This window comes from Alosa pseudoharengus, unplaced genomic scaffold (genome assembly GCF_046254945.1).
Source record: "Alosa pseudoharengus isolate Yale_2024_CS ecotype anadromous, Long Island Sound unplaced genomic scaffold, YU_APseudo_1.1 YU_APseudo_1.1_scf_12, whole genome shotgun sequence".
Lineage (NCBI taxonomy): Eukaryota > Metazoa > Chordata > Actinopteri > Clupeiformes > Clupeidae > Alosa > Alosa pseudoharengus.
The window spans coordinates 34,978,245-34,997,776 of record NW_027468587.1 but is presented as its reverse complement, the minus strand read 5'-3'; the positions used below and the strand labels follow the sequence as shown (position 1 = coordinate 34,997,776).

At 42.3% G+C, this 19,532-nt stretch overlaps 4 protein-coding genes across 6 annotated transcripts; 2 read left to right on the top strand and 2 right to left on the bottom strand.

Annotated features, from left to right (window-relative positions):
* Window positions 1–909: 909 nt before the first annotated feature.
* Window positions 910–6,817, bottom strand: LOC143119515 (germ cell-specific gene 1-like protein). Of its 2 annotated transcripts, XM_076281070.1 has the most exons (7): window positions 6,236–6,817; window positions 4,493–4,681; window positions 2,737–2,928; window positions 2,527–2,574; window positions 2,279–2,431; window positions 1,996–2,107; window positions 910–1,573 (listed from the first exon to the last, which is right to left on the bottom strand). In XM_076281070.1, the coding sequence occupies exons 2-7, from the start codon at window positions 4,674–4,676 to the stop codon at window positions 1,189–1,191; spliced, it is 1,074 nt and encodes a 357-aa protein (XP_076137185.1). In that variant the 5' UTR covers window positions 4,677–4,681; window positions 6,236–6,817; the 3' UTR covers window positions 910–1,188. The 2 variants fall into 2 exon arrangements, with proteins under 2 accessions (XP_076137185.1, XP_076137184.1); XM_076281069.1 differs by having other exon boundaries at window positions 4,493–6,817.
* A 99-nt stretch (window positions 6,818–6,916) lies between these two features.
* atg12 (ATG12 autophagy related 12 homolog (S. cerevisiae)) lies at window positions 6,917–10,392 on the bottom strand. The gene is made up of 4 exons (XM_076281074.1): window positions 10,224–10,392; window positions 9,517–9,653; window positions 9,304–9,366; window positions 6,917–7,130 (listed from the first exon to the last, which is right to left on the bottom strand). The coding sequence occupies exons 1-4, from the start codon at window positions 10,366–10,368 to the stop codon at window positions 7,071–7,073; spliced, it is 405 nt and encodes a 134-aa protein (XP_076137189.1). The 5' UTR covers window positions 10,369–10,392; the 3' UTR covers window positions 6,917–7,070.
* A 15-nt stretch (window positions 10,393–10,407) lies between these two features.
* isoc2 (isochorismatase domain containing 2) lies at window positions 10,408–13,814 on the top strand. Of its 2 annotated transcripts, none has more exons than XM_076281071.1 (6): window positions 10,408–10,867; window positions 11,016–11,140; window positions 11,269–11,481; window positions 12,707–12,777; window positions 12,871–12,988; window positions 13,484–13,814. In XM_076281071.1, coding segments are annotated over exons 1-6 (594 nt in total). In that variant the 5' UTR covers window positions 10,408–10,866; the 3' UTR covers window positions 13,550–13,814. The 2 variants fall into 2 exon arrangements, with proteins under 2 accessions (XP_076137186.1, XP_076137187.1); XM_076281072.1 differs by having other exon boundaries at window positions 10,991–11,140.
* A 160-nt stretch (window positions 13,815–13,974) lies between these two features.
* foxj2 (forkhead box J2) lies at window positions 13,975–19,532 on the top strand. Its single transcript, XM_076281068.1, has 10 exons — window positions 13,975–14,363; window positions 14,659–14,979; window positions 15,490–15,564; window positions 15,764–15,844; window positions 15,939–16,058; window positions 16,138–16,297; window positions 16,442–16,570; window positions 16,672–16,800; window positions 18,095–18,421; window positions 18,986–19,532. Exons 2-10 carry the CDS (start codon window positions 14,677–14,679, stop codon window positions 19,078–19,080), a joined length of 1,419 nt encoding a protein of 472 aa, XP_076137183.1. The 5' UTR covers window positions 13,975–14,363; window positions 14,659–14,676; the 3' UTR covers window positions 19,081–19,532.

Sequence of the window (19,532 nt, the reverse complement as noted above, 5' to 3'; positions counted from 1 at the left end):
CAGATGTCCTAAGATCAGCCATTAGAATGTTGAAATGTTAGCTAAGGCTATAGTATTTTTATTTTTCCAGAATCTTTGTTTTTAAAACGATAGGCATTAAAACCTATAATAAAGTTTTCCGATAAACTGTCAGTTCATCTCACTTTTTTCTGCTTGAGTGCTCAGAGAGAGTAAATAAATAGTTGACAGATTGACCTACAGACAGTTTAATACACATTTTGTTTACAGAATGGACAGAGGTAATGAATGCCTGTAGCAATATTTACAGTTAATCCAGGATTATCAGTGCATGCCAATGCTAAAGTTAAATAATCTATTGGGTTTGGTGTGTGTATATGTAAGTAATGTGCTTACAATTATCTACAGTAGAGGTCTGCTTTGCGTGTGTGTGTGTGTGCTGGTGGGGACTCGGTCACCTCAGGCATTTCGTAACCACGTGTTTATGGTGTCTCCATCTCCTCTCTTCTTTTGATTCTACATCCAACTCAGGATTACAGACATAATCTTGTGTTCAACATCTGAGAACAGACTTACAAAAAATCTCCTGTTTTCACCCCCCCCCCTCCCCCCCCTCTCTCTAATCTCTGTCAGTGCATGTGTTATTCTTCCTGTCAGGTTGTACGTCCACTCTCACTATTGTCCACTCAGTACACAAGGAGCCGGTGATATCCCACAGGCCAACCACTGGACAAAGAGGCAAAAATGAAGGAGAGGGCAATGGAAATGGCTCCACAGAGAGAGAAACATGTCCTGTCATCCCCTAGCACACAAGCAAAAACACACAAAATATCAATGCAAAGCCCAGCGCAGCTACAGTCAAATGCTTGACATGCAAATTCAATTATTTCAAAGTATGCATCAGGCCTTATGCAGGCACCTCTTTTGAAATAAAAACAATGTAGGCATATCTGCAAGTAAACACAAACTCCTTTATTTTACAAACAATCACTGCATAACAGTCAATGCATGTAAACCTGTGATTTATTTTTCTTATATTAGGCTAGCCTATTACACTTCTTACAGCAGTAACAAAAATGTTACAAAATGTCCAACAGTGAACAATCCACGGCATCTAGGATCCCACAGCCACCAGAGTATATTGTTATTTCAGGTTAGCATCTGTTCCAAGCTCCAAGCACGTGGCTAAATCATCAGCCCCTTCAAATGTTCCAAATTTCTCTTGTTTTTCTAACAAGGTGAGTCTGTTCTCTCTCTCTCCATGGCCTCCTCCATTTCATCCATTTCTCTCTCGCAATCCTCACATCCGTCCGGGCCACATCCGCCCACCAGGACCAGGGTGGGCACCTCCCCGTCCTCCTCCCCCACCACTCCCATGGTCCCGTCCGGCGACCACATGGTGTCCATGATGCCTTCGGGGCACTGCAGGAGGCTGCTGACGGAGTAGAGGGCGCCCCCGGGCACCACCTCGTCATAGGAGGGCGCGTGGGTGGCGGCGCGCGCCTCCTCCAGGCGGAGCCTCTGCCTGTGCTTTAGCTCGATGATGGTCTTGGTGTAGGAGTTGAGCGTGAAGACGGCAGCGCCCATGCAGCAGCTGAAGGACACCCAGGCCAGCCTGAGGAGGGCGGAGAGGAAGACTGTGAGCAAGTGAGGAAGAGGTCCACTTGTAGCAGAGGCGAATTGAGCTAGCATGCTAGTTGCGCATGGTAAATTCTCACACCCCTAACCTTAAGAACGCTTCTAACCGCTGAGTTGGGAGCCTGGGCATTTAGGCTCAGTGGTTAGAGCATTCGACTCCCATGCCGGTGTGTTGAGGTGGTGGGTTCGAGGGCCAAGAGCAGCGAACCGACCGACCTCTGTTACACACTCATAGAGCCACTTTAGGCAATTCTGAAGCCAAAAGTATTCTGTGACTGGTACTGACCCAACTGATGTTGGTGTAAAGTAGGCCTACTGTGCATCGTACTGTGCACCATAACCATTGTGAGAGAGAATGAGTTATAATATAATGGTGAATATGTAAGCATGAAAACTCACGCAAATGACCAGCCATAGTCCCATTCCTGAGGCCTCCAGTCTTTAGGCCCTACAATCACAGTCATCTGGAACACGGTGGTGTACATCATATGAGCCATCATCCCCATCAGGCCTAAAAAGTTTGTAAGATTGCATTACGTTGTTTTACAACAAACTTAAGTGTATGCGTCCAAAGTCACAGTCCAAACTTAGGTTCATGGTTCCAAAATATGACTGAAGATGGAACAGAGTTGCAGAGTTGCATTCTCTCAGAGAGACAGTCACTAAGTTTAGTCCCACTCACCAGACAGCACAGTGCAGACAGCGGCGAAAGCGTTAATTTTGAGTGCATGCATCTCCTTATGGGAACACAGCACCTCCAACCACATCAGTAGGAAACCCATACCCAGCAGAGTGATGTACATGAACTCCGATATCATGGACAACCACAGAACTCCTGCACAGGAGGCAAGGGAATGTCAATAGTAAATTATATACTGTTTAAGCTATTCTGAGAACAACACACGACACACACGGACCACATTTCCTTACCATGGGTTTCTCCTGGTGTTAGTCCGAAGAAACTGCGGCACCTCTCACCTACAAAAGATCATTCCAGGCATGTCACATAATCAAAAAAAAAACAAACATTTGTTACTTACGCCAATTACAGAAGATCTGCAACTGATTTTCTCAATTTGCATTTGTCAGGGCAACATTTCCCTTATTAATAAGTGTGCCAATGAACTCATATAAACCCACCATCCGCATGTTTTTCACACGACTCCCAGAATCCTGTGTGGAAGTAGCGGAACATGTATTTGTCCTCCCCGGTCTCCCAGATGTAGTGGACGGCATTGGCTAATTGCCTCTGGCGTATTTTGGCCAGCTCCTCCCTCCGCTTTGGTGACAATGTCCGATTGGATGGGCCCCTAGGGTCAGGCGTGGGAGACTCTGCAGTACACAAGTTTAACATGAAACAACCCCAAGCTTTGCTAGGAAACATTACCAAAATAGAGGTGAGCAAATACAATTAAAAGCTCATATGACGCATCATTAATGCAATGCTCTTTCAAATAGCTGCCATGCCTACAGCTAATTCTGTTAAACTATTTGCCATGTCTGTTGTCATTTCACAGAACACAACCGTATTAAATATCTTAGGGTTAGAGATTCAACCAGGCATACCAGAGGGCACTCAGAAAGAGCTTGCAACTGATTTTTTAGAACTGTAAGTGCCAGACAAGGAATGGGTAAAATGTATTACTACATTACAATTATGTTTATTACGTCATCTTAGTACAGTCAATTCATAAAATTCAAAGCACAGCTAGTTAGGCTCCAGTCTTTAGGTTTTGCAAAATTTGCAAAAAATGATGCTACAGTAACATGGGGTACTATCCAGTCAAATCTACACTGATTTTGCGAACATGTGATACTGTCCAGTCAAATCTACACTGATTTCTGAGGGATTTCTGAGGGTGACATCAAAATATACTTGCATTTCAATCTGCATCGATCTTGGCAGTAAAGTGAATATAATAAGGGTCATCAAATCTACAATCACTTCCTTAAAAAGTCCTGCCAAAAGCTAGTCCACAGACACTACCTTCACTCTTATACAAGACTGCCAAAAGCAAGTCCACAGACACCTTCACTCTTATACAAGACTGCCAAAGGCTAGTCCACAGACACTACCTTCACTCTTATACAAGACTGCCAAAGGCTAGTGCACAGACACTACCTTCACTCTTATACAAGACTGCCAGGTGTGCTCCAGCTGTGTCTGTGTTTTGCGGGGGGGGGGGGGGGGGGGGATCCTAAACCTGACAAATCCTGCAGCGTGAAGGGATTAAAGCATGTGAGAGCTATGAGCTCTGTCAATCTCTTCAAGGCTTAAGGACATCTGCTGAGGAAATAAAGACCAGAGTAAAACCTTAAACCCCTGTCCTATACTGTAATATACTGAAGACTTTTAATAATTCATTAGTCCTATTGAGCTACTGGAAGCTACATCCTCACTCCATTAGTCCACAAGTAAATTTTATCCCGGACATGGGGAAATTAATCAACTCTAACTGATGTGTTCAACCCTATCTGACCTCCAGCTTGGACATCATGCATGACTTATTAATGCCCCTGTGCTCTTTGCCCACGTGGTGATTGGCTCTGGAACACATCTGGCCACATCTGCACCACACCCAGGCCAGATCCTCCCAAGGGTCAGCTGCTACCTGACTTATTGTTTCACCCGGAGGAGGGTGAACCGCATCATGACCTTACACTTTAGTGTGGCGACTTCTGAGGACAAGGACTGCCTTATCCAACCACATACATTATTTTGAATACGCCAGTAGACAGAGGTAGACAAGCCTTTATGTTCGGTAGAGTGAGGAATTGTCATTCTTTCAGTAAACGTTACCCTTAGATTGTCACTGAATATTACAGGTGGCCTTGAATGATCTGATTACAAAAACTGCAGTCTGACACCAAACAATAAGCTATGGTGGCCCTTTACCCGTAGTGTAGGGTTCACTGTTGTTCTGCCCACAGTTCTTCATCTTGACAGGCGACAGGCAGAGAGGCTTGACCACCTTGTGTGTTCCCTCGCACCAGTAGGATGTGCAGAAGGCCAGCACAGACAGAGCCAGTGCCAGAGAGGTCAGCGACAGGGAGAGAAGGGACCGAGAGCGGCGGGACATGTGTTCTAACATGGTGGAAGTGAACAAGGGACAGGGGTACCAGAAGTGACCAAGGTAGAGAATAGAGAGAAGGTACACACACACAGTGAATGGGGGAAGTCAAAACTATGGAGTAAATACTAAAAGCAAGAGAATGAGAGAAAAGATTAAAGAAGGTATGGTGAGGAACAGTGCAGATGGATTAGGAAATGGAAGTGATTAACATGTGGTACAGTTGTATAGTGAGGCAGAGAGTTGGGGGGAGGGGGAATCATGTATGTACAAGACAATGCAAAGTCCGGCGACTGGAGGAAAAACAGCAGATGGGTAGCACAAATGAACAAGGGGGATTTATCTTTGCCGAGGGTCAACCCAGGGGAGACCTTGGCAAACCCGGACATATGCCTCATGGGACTTCTATCTATGTTATCCTATTATGTATATCTGTAACAGACAGTTCAGCTGAGCCATGAACTAGTTCTCTACCAAGAATGCCCACCCTCAAAAAACAATGAGACCAAGTAGTCTGAGCTACCACCGTTACCATTCATGGTATAGTGCACATCAGTGAGCAATTTGCTACGCAAATTTAACACGTGGTTGTGGCTGGTTAGTTGATGCATTATTCTCTGTCATATGGGGCCTAAGGATATCCTGCTTCCTCTTTAACCTCTGCTACAGATAAGATGCTTTATTTCCTTCATTAGTGGGGAAATCATTGCATGACAAAGTATAGGATTGGAGCCACTGTTAGGCAAAGTCAGTCTGTCAGGCTATTTCCAAAGCCCTGGTTTGTTTATGTGTTTATCTGTGTCATACAGAGATGAGTAAATTATAGGAGTCTATCCACCTTAATGACTTCTCCTGCTTCAGAAAACATTCTTTCCCTCACTTAAGATTATGATGGAATTAAAGATACTGTAAGACTGGAGGGGGGTGAGAGAGCGGGAAAAATATCAAAGGATTAGATTTTTGATGACATGATTGGTCAATCTCCTGATTTAAATCTAACTTTACATGTAATCCATATTAATCTGCTTTAATCTGTTTGTACTAGGTGTGTGTGTGTGTGTCTGGATGGGAAGGGAAGTAAGGGAATAGCAATGGAAGGGCATAGGCTGCTTTCCCCTTCAATATCTTCAGGGAATTCTGTATGGTAATAAAAATTGATGAGCATTGATGATAATTTGTAATTTTAAATGGAGGGAAACCAAAATGTTGTCTCAGTGCTATATCGTTCACAGTCATGACGTAATGTACAAGAAAATGTTCAAGACGGCAGGACAACGCAAAACTGGATTCAAAATTTCAGACTATGATCTACGAGGATTAAAATGTTTAATAATGCATTTCTTAACTTTTTTTACACTCAATTCTTAAAATTGTTACACACTTATTGTCAAATTAAGTATACTTATTGTCAAATTAAATCAGTCATTGTGGATAAAGTTTCTTTGCATGTAATGTACTTTATGTATTTTCTTTAATACATGCAGTTTTCAATCATTAAACCATCAATAGTCAAATTTGGAAATAAATTCACAAGATCAAAAGTAACATTTAAAATCTGAAATACTTACCTTTTGCATGCTTTGCTCAACCGCAAACAACTTGCTTTCATTAGATGTTACATCCTTAGACTGCAAAATCACTGCTGCGACACTTTAAACAAATTCTGTCAAATTCATCCTACTGTATTGCTGCGGTGCTTCTCCGACAAAAAGAATAGAGATGACCTTCACCTTTCGCACTGACTGCGACATTCCTCCACCCGCTCACTCACTCGCCTTGATTCAGGTCTTCCCTCTGTTTTTTTTATTTTTAGCAATCCTCCCCCTTCACCCCATCCCGGTCCTCCTTGGGAATTGGTGTTCGAGACCCACCCAGATTTCATGTAATCCCTCCAAGTCCATCTGTTGCTGCACTTTCTTTTTCAACATCCACCTCTTAAATTCTCTCCATCTTCCCTTTGATGTTCCATTCTCACTTAACATTTAACACATGCCTTTGTAGCTTTATGGAGCTTTGTACACAGAACACAGATATTATACTGAGGCTGCATATTGCTCTTTCACATCCAATCATTTCCAAAAGAGCTTAAGCAATCTGAAGATGAATCCGAACATGATAACCGCGCTAAACGCAATGCTTCAACACAACAATTATGTGAGCTTTTCAGATTATGTCCCACAAATGAGTTTTTTTTTTTATTTGCATTAAAACCATGTCCCACCAAATTCACCAGTGTTATGACCAAAGGATGAGAAACATGGAATTTATTTACACTTTACACTTTACACTTTGTTATTTACATAAAAACAACATATTGACAACATAAACAATAAACACAGGATAAAAATGTGTTTGGTTTTGTGTAAGTGTGAATGAGATCACATAAAACTAAGTCATGATGGATCAGCCCCAGGCTTGGGATTTACAGTAGTGGAGAACCAACTTCCCATCACTGCTGAAACACTAGAAAAACAAAAACAAAAACAAAGATTTACTTGTTAATTCAGTCTATTTATGGCCTGATTGAATTAACCTTAATTGGCAGTTTTGCAATGTCAGCTTGTTAAAAGGGAAGTCCACTTACAAAAAAAACGTAATTTTCTTAAATGATATCTAATGGTCTAAATCAAAATACCCAACTTTGGTCATTTTCTCATATGATATTTTAGAGTGCTTCCTTTTTCTGATATTAGAGGGCTTCCTCTCCTAACACACCTAACAATCTAACACACCTAACATGCATTTCCCATGCACTTTCTTTCTTCCTTTCTTCTACCACCATCTCCTTTGACTACACTTTGACTAATACTTCTGCATTCTCATACACTAGTAGTAGTATTGCTGAGGTCTCCTTTGTAATATAGCTTGAATGTTAATCGTCATTTTGTAGATCCCTTTCAATAAAATCATCTGCTAAATGAATAAATAGGAATTACAAAAAAATCGGACTTGTTCACTTGTAGCCCCCTCTTGAGGTTTACTGGTATAACTGCAGAATCCTGGATGCTTTAACTGCAGAATCCTGGATGCACATTAGCATGTGTTCTTGAGACTGATGCACTACTGATGCATATAAGCCTCTGTAGTGCATATAAGACCACATTAGCATGTGCTCTTGAGACTGATGCACTACTGATGCATATAGCCTCTGTAGTGCATATAAGACCACATTAGCATGTGCTCTTGAGACTGATGCACTACTGATGCATAGCCTCTGTAGTGCATATAAGACCACATTAGCATGTGCTCTTGAGACTGATGCACTACTGATGCATATAGCCTCTGTAGTGCATATAAGACCACATTAGCATGTGCTCTTGAGACTGGTCTACTGATGCATAGCCTCTGTAGTGCATATAAGACCATGTCTACACTGCCTTGACACCAGAGAGGTTAATATTCTTATTAAAACTGCTGACAAAATGGCCAGATATTAGCCACGTTCTGCACTCTCCCCTCCTCTATATTTCTTAGTCCTACAGAGTAAACCTCTAACGGGTGACCACAAAGGCAGAGAGATAAAGTCACAGCACCCATAACGAGCCAGTACCAATATGTCCTCTGTTATATCTCTGTAAACTAGCATGACCCAGTGTCGCTACACTTGGAGACAGAGACTGGCCCAACACTTCTGCTGGATTTTGTTTTTTTAAGGACGTTCACTGAAAGGAGCTGCAAAAGAGGTTAATCTCAGGTTGCTGAACAAGCAAGCCAATGGCTATAGCTGAGGCACTCACAGACTACTTGGGGTCATGTTGTAGCCTGAACGGACTCAGATATGAAATCTTGTTGCTGTGTTTCTGGAGGAATACTTGTTGATGCCCGCATCAAGGGATTGCATTGTGTCTGGCTATCTTACTGGTCAGATCATAAATGGCTACAGCAACGAAGAGGAATGACCGAAGATTTTTTTGACTTTTTTTGGTGCCCGCATCAAGGGCTTGTATTTTGGTTAAGCTGCTGATCGGATCATAACCAGCCACAGCAACAAAGAGGAATGACCAAAGAATTTGTTGGTAGAGAACCCATTATGAGTGTAGCTTCTCTACCAACAATGAGGGGTGGGTCCAGGACGCCAGACACCACTGTTGAGCCTTCTGGAGGTCTTCTGGGCCTAATTCAACGAAACACCTCTCAAGGAAGGTGCCTGCTTGATAACTCCAGTGAAATTTGTATGGAGGCTGCTGTATTGATGAAGTGATGTTTTAAGCGCACAAAGGTTGCCTTGATAGTGATTTTGTATGACTTTGGTTCTTCTTTGGACATTCAGGCTACTAGCAGAGTATGTTGTATCATGAAGAAGGGCCTTTATGGATTCTGGGTACAACATGTGGCATGGTTGTAACTGCCCCCAATCAACTGTGCATAGTGGTTGTATCCTGTGTCATATTGTGTAATGTTAAATAGGCTTGGTTGTCCACAACACAAATAATTTAACACCTCTCTTACCTGAAATTAACTTCCCTGACTAAAAATGACACCATGTAATTACTAAGGTCAATATTTCTAGCTCACATGTGGCTGGGAACCTGCATGAGGGCAGGTTTTTAAATTGCATTTGAAAACATACAGTATATGCAGATATTCTAACAATGTCTTCTTAATTATTAGTACAATTTAGTAGTCAACCACTTACCTCAAAAAGAATTCCTACTTCTTGGTCAGGTGATGGCGCAAAGGACTGATTGACATATATAAACTGTGGAAGAGACATTTAAAGACATCTTCCATTATTCCGGTCAACTTTATGCCATTTTGGAAAACAATTCACATAATCACTAAAATACAAGGCAATGAAATATACGGAGCATCCTGTAGGAACTGATAGAGAAATAGAAAAGTGTCTTACCAGTTGTTCACTAGGCTCAAGCTTTAGAAATCGTGAGATAAACTGGGACAGGGACTGCACTGTTCTTCCACGTTCCACAGACCACTTCTTGGTCTTCATAATGGGAGCATCCCCAACAGCCTTCAGCAACACATCAACTGTAAAGAAAAGGCATTCTCATGTTATGTATGGATACTGAAGACAACATTAAGAGGTGCACCGTTTCAGACATCTGCCGTGACATCACTACAAGCCCTAAGATGGGCCAAAGATAGCTGTAGACTACATGGCAACACTATAATGATGATAAAAATAAGACAGATCTAAAACTGAATATATGCTCTGGTCACATGAACGCAATATGAGTATGACGCAGAAAAGCATTATATTCTAATTCATCTTAAAGAGATAACTCTCGTAAGCAAAACAGAAACACAACAAATAACAAAAGCTTCCCCAGGAATGAGAAGTGTAGCCTACTTCTGCGCACCTTTAGGTGTTGCATTTTTGAAATCATCATAACTTTGTATATTCACATGACAAAAACAAGGCAATATAACATATAAGTTCCACCCCAAACGATTTCTGCCACAACCATTGGACAATTCGTAGCAATACGGAAGTAGAACGCAGGCCAGCTAGCTAGTTGCAACATAGCTGGCCTGATGATGGTAGCTAAATTTAGCGAAAGAAATTACATTTGTAAACGCTAATGTGAAAATAATTACTCTTTTTCTTTTCATCTGCAGTTCCGGAGTCCTCATTCGGAGGCTGCTGTGTAGGTGGCTCTTCTTTTTGTGTTTCTGTTGGAGAGTCAGCATTATCTGACATCTTCGCAAAGGTATCTACGTTGGAGGAGTGCAAATTTGACATGACGTCACAGCAAGAGTCTGCGGTTGTTGCTTTCAGATGGTTGAAAAATCTGTCAATCCAAACAACCCATGCTAATGCGTGTTTTCTAACTGGTTGAGAGATATTAAGTCCTGCCCATCAGTACTGCTGTTTTGTTCGCGCACCTCAACATGCGTCAGAAAACTGCATGGTATTTCGAACACTGTCTGGTGGGCTTTCATGTCAGTTTTACATAAGTCAAGATATCCAAACAAACTAAAAGGTCCACGTTTACACCATTGTAATGCCCTTTGAAGGCAGGTTTTGTTTTCAACCTATATTCTGTCGTCGTGTTGGGAATCGCCTGTCTGGAAGCAGCGTCGTCTTGAGGAAGTCCTTACTAAATAACTGAATGTCATTTTAGAACTTTCCAATAAGAAAAGGGGGCGGAAACTGATACTGAAAATACCAGTTAATCTCTACAACAGTGACCTGACCTGTCTTCGTCCAAACTTTCCTTGTGGTCACCTTGTCGTCAGCAGTAAGTTGGCTTTTATGGATTTACTCATGAAATCAAACACTGAGTTGAATTCGGGCAATGTAGCTAATTCTTTAATCTTGTATGCAAGGACACTGTTTGAAATTAATGTGTTGTTGTATTCAGACATATTATCAAATCTCACTTGCAGTGGGGAGCATTGGAAGACTTTCGACCAAAGGAACTGTACTGTTGCTTTGTGACATGCAGGAAAAATTCCGTCCGACTATTTTCCAGTTCACCAACATTGTGGGCAACGCAGCTAGAGTGCTGCAGGTGAGGATCAGTCCAATCTAGTGCAGATGTGGTTTGTTTTCTTCAAGCGAATAGAGTATTACAACGTCCTCACATTCAAAAGAAGCCATCAATTCACTTCACTTACCTCAGTTTCTCTTCTCTCACAGGCTTGCCGGGCTCTTAGCATCCCTCCCATTGTAACAGAGCAGTATCCCAAAGGGCTGGGTCCCACTGTGCCAGAGCTAGGGGCCTCAGACTTGAAGCCTCACGCTAAGACCAAGTTCTCCATGCTGACTGAGGAGGTGCAGAGTGAGCTAAAGTCACTTGGGGACCCCAAGAAGGCCATCCTGTGTGGAATTGAGGCTCAAGCTTGCATTGCGGTATGCTGTTGCCTTGATTCTTAACCGTAAACAGTTGCAGAGCATCGTTTTGAGTGCAGTATATCAAGCTGAAAAAAGCTGAAGTCTCACATTTTTTCTGGTGAGACTTGTCTTTTTCAAAATAGGTCACCCACAAGATTTGTGCAGATCCGAGGAGAAATTATTTAAGAAGTTGGGGGAGAGGGAGTAGAAGAGGAAGACTAGAAGTAGAAGACAATGTAAGAGAAGGTGCCGCACACTCCAAGTTCAAGAAATAATGTTTAATCGGCGATAACGTTTCGGCCTACAAGGCCTTCATCAGATCGCATAAACATTATTTCTTGAGTGTGCGGTACCTTCTTTAAGGGATGGATTACTGCACGGGCCTACCGGGCCCAGGTCCAGGGGCCCAAGGGGTCAGGGGGCCCTGAAGCCCAAGCCATTGCATGGAGTCATTGCCTCAATATCAACAAATCAGGATGTAGGCTATGAATCTGATTGAATGAAAGTACTGGCCATCCCCAAAATGCACCAGAATACAGGAAATCACATCAAACAAATTAAAAATGTTCCAACCCCCCCTCCCACACATATGCGACAATTAGTGGGGGGCCCTTAATACATCTGGGCCCAGGGGCCCAAAAGTTCATAATCCGTTCATGCCTTCTTTCTCTTACATTGGATTTACACACCGGCAGCAAGCACCTCGTCTTGGTGTGCGTTACACCTCTCCTCCATAGAAGTAGAAGACACCCAACCCTTTGGTCTGGACACTCAGTTTACTTACAATTCTCAAGGGATGTAACCAGTGGTAAAATGAAACTTATACATTAATACGTTATACATTAAGCTCTTACGGAAACCCATCGTTCTTCTAAAACAAGATTCTTGTGTGTTAACATATAAAGCTTGCCCCATTTTTAGGATTAATTTGACAGGATAGGTAGGATTACAGAAATGAGTGAGGGAGAGAGATGGTGCGTGGGTTTGGGAAATGACCCAAGACCGGACTCGACCCTGGGTCCCCCTGGACACTGAGCCCGTTTGTGGTAGAGACTCTGACGCCAAAGATTGTATATAGGCGCCTACTACAATCTTTGCTACCACTGTGATACAGCTCCTCCGTTCTTACCTTTTAGACCCCTTATCTGTTTGCATCCCTAATCGAACACAACAACAGGGAAGATCGCTTACTAATGACACTAGTAAAATTGTATTAATTTTTACCTGCCTATTTTTCTTTTAGTGCACAACCTTTGACCTCCTGGACAGAGGCATAGAGGTGCATATTGTGGCAGATGCTGTGTCCTCACGGAGGTACCTGACACATTACACACAGACTCACATGACTTTTAGTATTGTAATCGCTTAAAAATGGACTATGGGTGTACATTTGCTTATCTCTTCCAGTCAGACGGACCGGTTGTTTGCACTGTCTCGTCTGAAGCAGAGTGGAGCTTTTCTAACCACAACTGAGGGATTGCTGCTGCAGCTGGTGCAGGATGCCAAGCATCCCAACTTCAAAGAGGTATGGAAATGCTGTATGTCCCAAGCGCTTCTCAGATGGATAACCAGAACAACATTAGGCATATGTTCTCCAGTCAGAGTACTGCATTGCAGAGCAGGTGTTCTTCCAAGAAAAGCTGACAAAACTAAAACAAAATACAGCAGAATGTATCCTCTTTAACAACTTACCATTTGCTTGTAATACTTTTAAAAATAAAAAAAGTAAATGCTTTGTAATTATTTAATGAGTAATGATGTTTAAAATGACAGAATTGTCTAATGGAATGTCAAAAAAGACAAGCTGCTAAATATGAAAATATATGCTTCACAGCATAAATAGCATGTTTGTATGCTGTTGTAAAGTATGTAAAGTGGCAACACTAACATTTGGCTTGCGGGGTAAAGGGCAGCGGTCTATGGCTTCTGGGGGAAGGGTCAGTGTATGGAAAGGCAGATCAGCCAGAGGCCTCATCTGGCAGCGGTGATGATGTTATCTGTCCTCTACCTCTGTCCACAGATCCAGAAGCTGCTGGCCCACCCCTCACCTGACACCGGCCTGGTGTCCTTCTTCAGCTCGCTGTGAGGAGCAGGGACAGGGCTGTCCCCACAACAAGTGATTTCCACATCGTTTGAATGTATGCACTCTGAAATGTGACAACAATAAAACATGTTTGGTAGAGAGCTGGGTCAAACAAATTGTGATTGTTCTAAGCGGACAGTCTACTTTAAGTTCAGAAATATCTCCATTGTAATCTTGTAAATTTTAAGAGATGTATGCAGTCTAATATTTATCTAATAAAAGAAGTTTTAAAAGGGAAAAAAATAATTAAAGATTGTTTCATGTTGCACTTAAGTATCAATGTCATTACTTCTGTAAAATGTACACTGACGCTAGGAAAGTTAAAATATAATTTTTACTCCCCCTGGTGTCAACTCCCTATAGGGTGTCTGACTCCATATCTGTAGCAAACACTCACATTGGACCAGGAAGTGTTTCGGTTGCACTGAGTGCAAGGGTGTGTTACCATTCCAGAGAGGTGGAGAGAGAGGGAGGGAGCAAAAGAGAAAGAGAAAAAGTGGATACATACTGATGTCACACAGTAGGAGGAGCATATGACTCTCACAGGACTGAAAAAGAAGGGGAGGAGAAAGCCAGCGCACGAAAAAGGAAGTTTTTTTTCCCTCCTTAATACTTTTTGACCGTCTAAATTAAAACAAAACAACCAAACGCATCGAGTCCAATCATTGAAAATTATGAAAGTGCCTCTCACTGGCTGAGCAGCTGAGGAAAACAAACGAAGAAATATAAGGACAGAGTTCGACTCGGAGCCTTGCACGACTGATGACAGCATTAAAAATTGACACTGTGAAGCCTGGGGCCTGTTGACAGGGGAGAGGTAAGTTAACCTCTCTCTGCTAATTACCACTGAGGCTATTTGGAAGGAATGTGTGGAAACTTGTCCATTACTTCAGTGCTGTACAATGTTTTGATACTCTACTGCACTTCTGCTTTTACGACAAGAGGAACTGATCAAGAAAAAGGAACTTGTTTTATTAATAAATAAATCTGTACCAACTTTGGGTTTAATCATGGTTTGAAAAGGGTTAGCGTCAAAGGGATGCTTTTACAATGTGTACCATTTTGTGCTGAACTGAGTAGATCGACAGTGAAGTCTGCTTTATGTCCAACAGAGTGACCGGCATATAATAATGACCTCAGAACTGGACTCCAGTTTAACCAGCATAGACTGGCTCCCACAGCTGGGCCTAAGCACTCTACGCTCAGGCAAACAGCGTGTAGAGAAGGAGAAGAGGAGAGAGAGAGACATTCCTCCCTGCATTCCCTCGGCCCCATCTCCCTCCAACTCCAAAGGGAAGCCTCCTCACAGCTATGCCACGCTCATTGCAATGGCGATCCGTGCAGCCCCTGATGGCAAACTCAGTTTGAATGACATTTACACTTGGATCAGCGACACATTCCCTTACTACAGCAGGGTCGGACGAGGATGGAAGGTAGGATATGCAAACATACAGCTCCAGCTCCATACAAACAGCATAGCTGCATTAAGTGTTGTTGAAGACATGGATATGGAGAGGGTCTAACACCAGAGTGATTGGAGATGCATGTCTGGGGAAAACACAGACCTCTCCAGTTATCCCTTCTGTTACCTCCTCTCTGAAGAATGCATCCATGGGGAAGAGCCACTAACATGCCTTGCCGAGTGGATTTAACTGTTACCAGGAAACTCTCCCAGAGTGCACAGTGTTGTCTTTGGAAAACAATGCCTTCATAGTGTTTGTATTTTGGCTTAAATATCCTAGCATAAACATGTATCAGGCACAGATGTTAACACTACAGACAGAAGTGTAAATTTGACTTGATGGCTTTCTTCATTTCAGTTGCATAATAAATTACCTGATGTAACCGGTCCTGATGTACCATATTTACCATATGCATTAATGTATTGACACACGCTTTTATGCCAACAGTGACATTAGTGTTGTGATACTTAAATTTCGCAGAATTCAATTCGACATAACCTGTCCCTGAATAAGTGTTTCCGAAAGGTCCCACGGCCCCAGAATGATCCAGGAAAGGTAATGTAACATACTTGGTAAACAATCAAATCTGTGAACTCGATCTTGAAATGTTATTTTATTAATTTCAGCTAATGCACTTCAAGCCATTTGGAAAGGCTAATTCAAGAGTTGTTTTGGTCTTAGCAAGTCTTTGAATAGTTAAACAACAAAAATACCAAAGATACCTCTTCAAGTTTCTCCTTTAAATATCTTAAAGGGTTCTTACTGGACAATGGATGGACCCCCTGAACCCCAAGAGCCAAGAGGAATTAAACGTCCATATCCCACAGAATCTGAGGTGATTTTCTCACCATTCATCCACATTTCAAACATCATTTCAGTAATTTAACTTCATTGAGGATTTGTTGTAACGACTGGCTCTAATCCTACAGGCCCAGGTCACTCAGAGACCAGCTGTACAAGAAGTGAGGCCCCAACCCCTTCAGGTTCAGCCTGAATATGTCCCCCCACAGCCTACCCAGAAGAATGTGATGTCACCTCCACCCTTCAAGGTATACAACGTCTTTAAAGCCACATGTATCCCACATGTGTCACGCTTTACTTACAGAGTGTTTATTTGTGTTACCACAGCAACGTGCACCCCCTCTGGCATCCCCATCAGTTCTTCTTCCGGCACATTCCATGAATGACCCCCCTTCGCGCTTCCCCTTCACGGATCTCAACATGCCGGACCTGTACGCCTCTTTCCAGTCCCTCTGCCGGAACATGAGAGAGCGAGTTGCCTCACAATGTAAGTTTGATGGAAAGACACACAAAGGCCAGAATGTCCATGTACTTTGTATTTGGACAAAGCTAGCTATTCCAGTGCGTGGTACATCTTTTTGTCCTCATGCTCATCACACCATGGTCTTTCTGGAATGTTCCTTGTTTGTAGCGGATGCTGTGCCTTTGTATGGGATGAATAATGACAGTGCCCTGCTGCACACTCCAATCCTCTCTCCACTGTCTCCACAACCTTGTCAGAACCCAAACCCAAACCCTGAGCCAGAACGACAAAATACTGGTGAGCAAACACTATTTTAGGAAAGTTATGCTTAACATGGTTTGCCAGCCAATGTCTTTCTGTACATTTTATTCTCTCTTCCTCCATCAATTCTCCCAAAGGCTTGTCTTTAGCATACCCCCCTGCAGTTGTGCCTCCAGACTGGTTAAGCAACGCTGATTCTTTAAAAGAGAGTTTCAGGATCGCCAACAGCCTGGACTGGTCGAACATAGACCTCTCCAGTCACCCTGGTTAGTTGAATTTTTTTCAGTTTGAAATGCCTATATGCTTTACAAAAGTTCTCTTTCTTGCATGTAATAAAAAATATGACTGATATACATACTGTAGGTCTTTCTGGGGTTGGTGTGAGTGTGGTCAGTTTAAATAGTGTTACATTAATCATGTTGTAGTCATCATTTTAGTGAAGGTAATTCAAGTTAAGTGGGAGATGTACAGTGCAACCAGAAAGTTTTCAGACCCTTTCAAGTTTTCCACATTTTGTAATGTTTCAGACTCATCTTAAAATGGATTTTTTCCCCCTCATCAATCTACACAAAATACTCCAATACTCCAAAAAATAGAAGGTGTCTGGAGTGTAAATTTATAAAAAATAAAAGACAAAAAATATTCAATTTACAATTTACAGTATTCAGACCCTTTGTTATGACGCTTACAGTTGAGCTCTGGTGCATCCTACTTCTGTCAATGGTCCTTGAGATGTTTCTAGAACTGGAGTCCACCTATTCCTAAATTAATTCGTTGGACATTATTAGGAGAGGCACACGTCTGTCTATATAAGGTCTCATGACAGTTGATGGTGTATGTCAGAGTAAAAAAACCAAGTCACGAGGTCGAGAGAATTGTGCGTAGATCTGCGAGTCAGGATTGTGTTAACACACCGATCTGGGGAAGGGTACAAGAAAATGTCTGCAGCATTGAAAGTGCCCAAGAGGACGGTAGTCTCTATCATTCTCAAATGGAAAAGATGGAACAACCAACAGTCTTCCTAGATCTGGACGCCCAGCCAAACTGAGTAATTGGGGACAAAGGGCCTTGGTCAGACAGGTAACCAAGGACCCAATGGTCACTATAAATGAGATCCAGAGCTCCTTTGTGAAGATAGAAGCGTACAGAAGGACAACCATCAGTGCAGCTCAGTGCTTGGTTTCTTCCACACATGCCTTTGGGAATCGTGGCCAAATAGTTAAATCTTCATTTCATCAGACCAGAGGAAATTACTTCTCATGGTCTGAGAGTTGTTCAGGTCTCATCTGGCCACTCTACCATAAAGGCCTGATTGGTGGAGTGCTACACTGATGGTTGTCCTTCTGTACGCTTCTCTCATCTTCACAAAGGAACTCTGGATCTCAGGAGAATCTCCTGGAGTATTGGAGTATTTTGTGTAGATTGATGAGGGAAAAAAAATAATTGAATGCATTTAAAGATGAGTCTGAAACATAACAAAATGTGGAAATCTTGAAAGGGTCTGAAAACTTTCTGGATGCACTGTAGGTTTCATACACTTCGCCTGGTCTTCTTTTCCAGACCTTGTGGAGAGCATGAGACAGGCTGAGCTCTGTGACTGGGCCCTGGACCCGGCGCTCTTCACCTCGCTCTGCGACTCCCTGAACCGCTTCTTCACTCAGAAGGGCTTGATCGCATCCCCCTCCGGCAGCCCCTCCACTCTGGTTCCTCCAGCCACTCTTCCTCTGACTCTCTTGCCTTGCACGGCACCCACGCTGGCGAGTCTGACTAACCCCTCGCCACTGGCCTACCCCTCTGTCAGTGGGCCAGGCGCCCAGGGCATCAGGAGGAGCCTGACCCCCCAGACCCAGAACCAGCCGGTCACCAACCAGCACATGTCACCAAAGGGTAGGACGTCTTCTGTGTCAAACACTGCTCCTGTAGTCTGTTTATAGAGGTGGATTATAGAGCAGGAATGTATGAAATAGCAAGTTAATAAGGGACAAATACAGTCAATAATTTCTGTCCAAGCTTTACACATGTGTTAATATGATTATTTGTGCCTTTCTACAATTCAGTTACATGTAGGGAAAGTTAATAGAGAAGTACCAGTATGAGCATCAGCCTATTTTCCAATTATTATCCACATCATAGGTTGGATAAATTACAGTTGTGTACAGTAGTGTAATGTTTATGGTTATCATTGTTATTATTTTGTTATTCATTCTCTTTAGTCTATTAACATATATAGATATTTTTTTATTTGGGTCATATGACTTTACTATAAACTGTTAATTGTAATGCAATGCAGTATTTACTGATGTCATTGTTAGTCACTTTGGACAAACCCATCTGCTTAGAACCATAAATATAAACATACATAATTAGCATATAGGTTTATTCCAAAAATGAATGTCTTGGATTTTTGGATTAATCCTATCCATTTTTGGATTATACATTTGTGTCCCACAGCTGTCCATTCCCCAACCATGATACGACCACCAATGAAGCATACCAACAGCGAGGAGATTCAAGATGACTTTGATTGGGATTCGTTGATTGTGTAAGGATCATTGCCTATATGACAAAAAGACTGCAGAAGCACAGACCAACACGTTACACTAATAGTGTTGAACACCCTTCAGAGTAGAGTGAGAGGATGGCCTAACTGCCCTGGTTAAACTACAGTAAGTGCATGTGCAGTAAATGGCAGAGTTTGTGACACCAACTGACATGACATGACAGGTTGGCAGAGCCTGGTGGAATTCAGTTGAGTCAGGCGAAACATAAGAGTTGATCAAGCAGCTGACTGGCTGAAATATGCTGAAAAAATGCATGATATCTTTACCCATTTCAACTGTCTTTTTTTCAGAAATGCAAACTTTATATTACCATAAAATGGCAAAACTGTACTTTAACTGTATTGTAAGTGATTGTTGTGAATGGTTTTGTGACTACCCTGACACTTATTAGTTTGTTAGTTTGTTAATGCAATAAAACATACCATCTTCTGATGCTT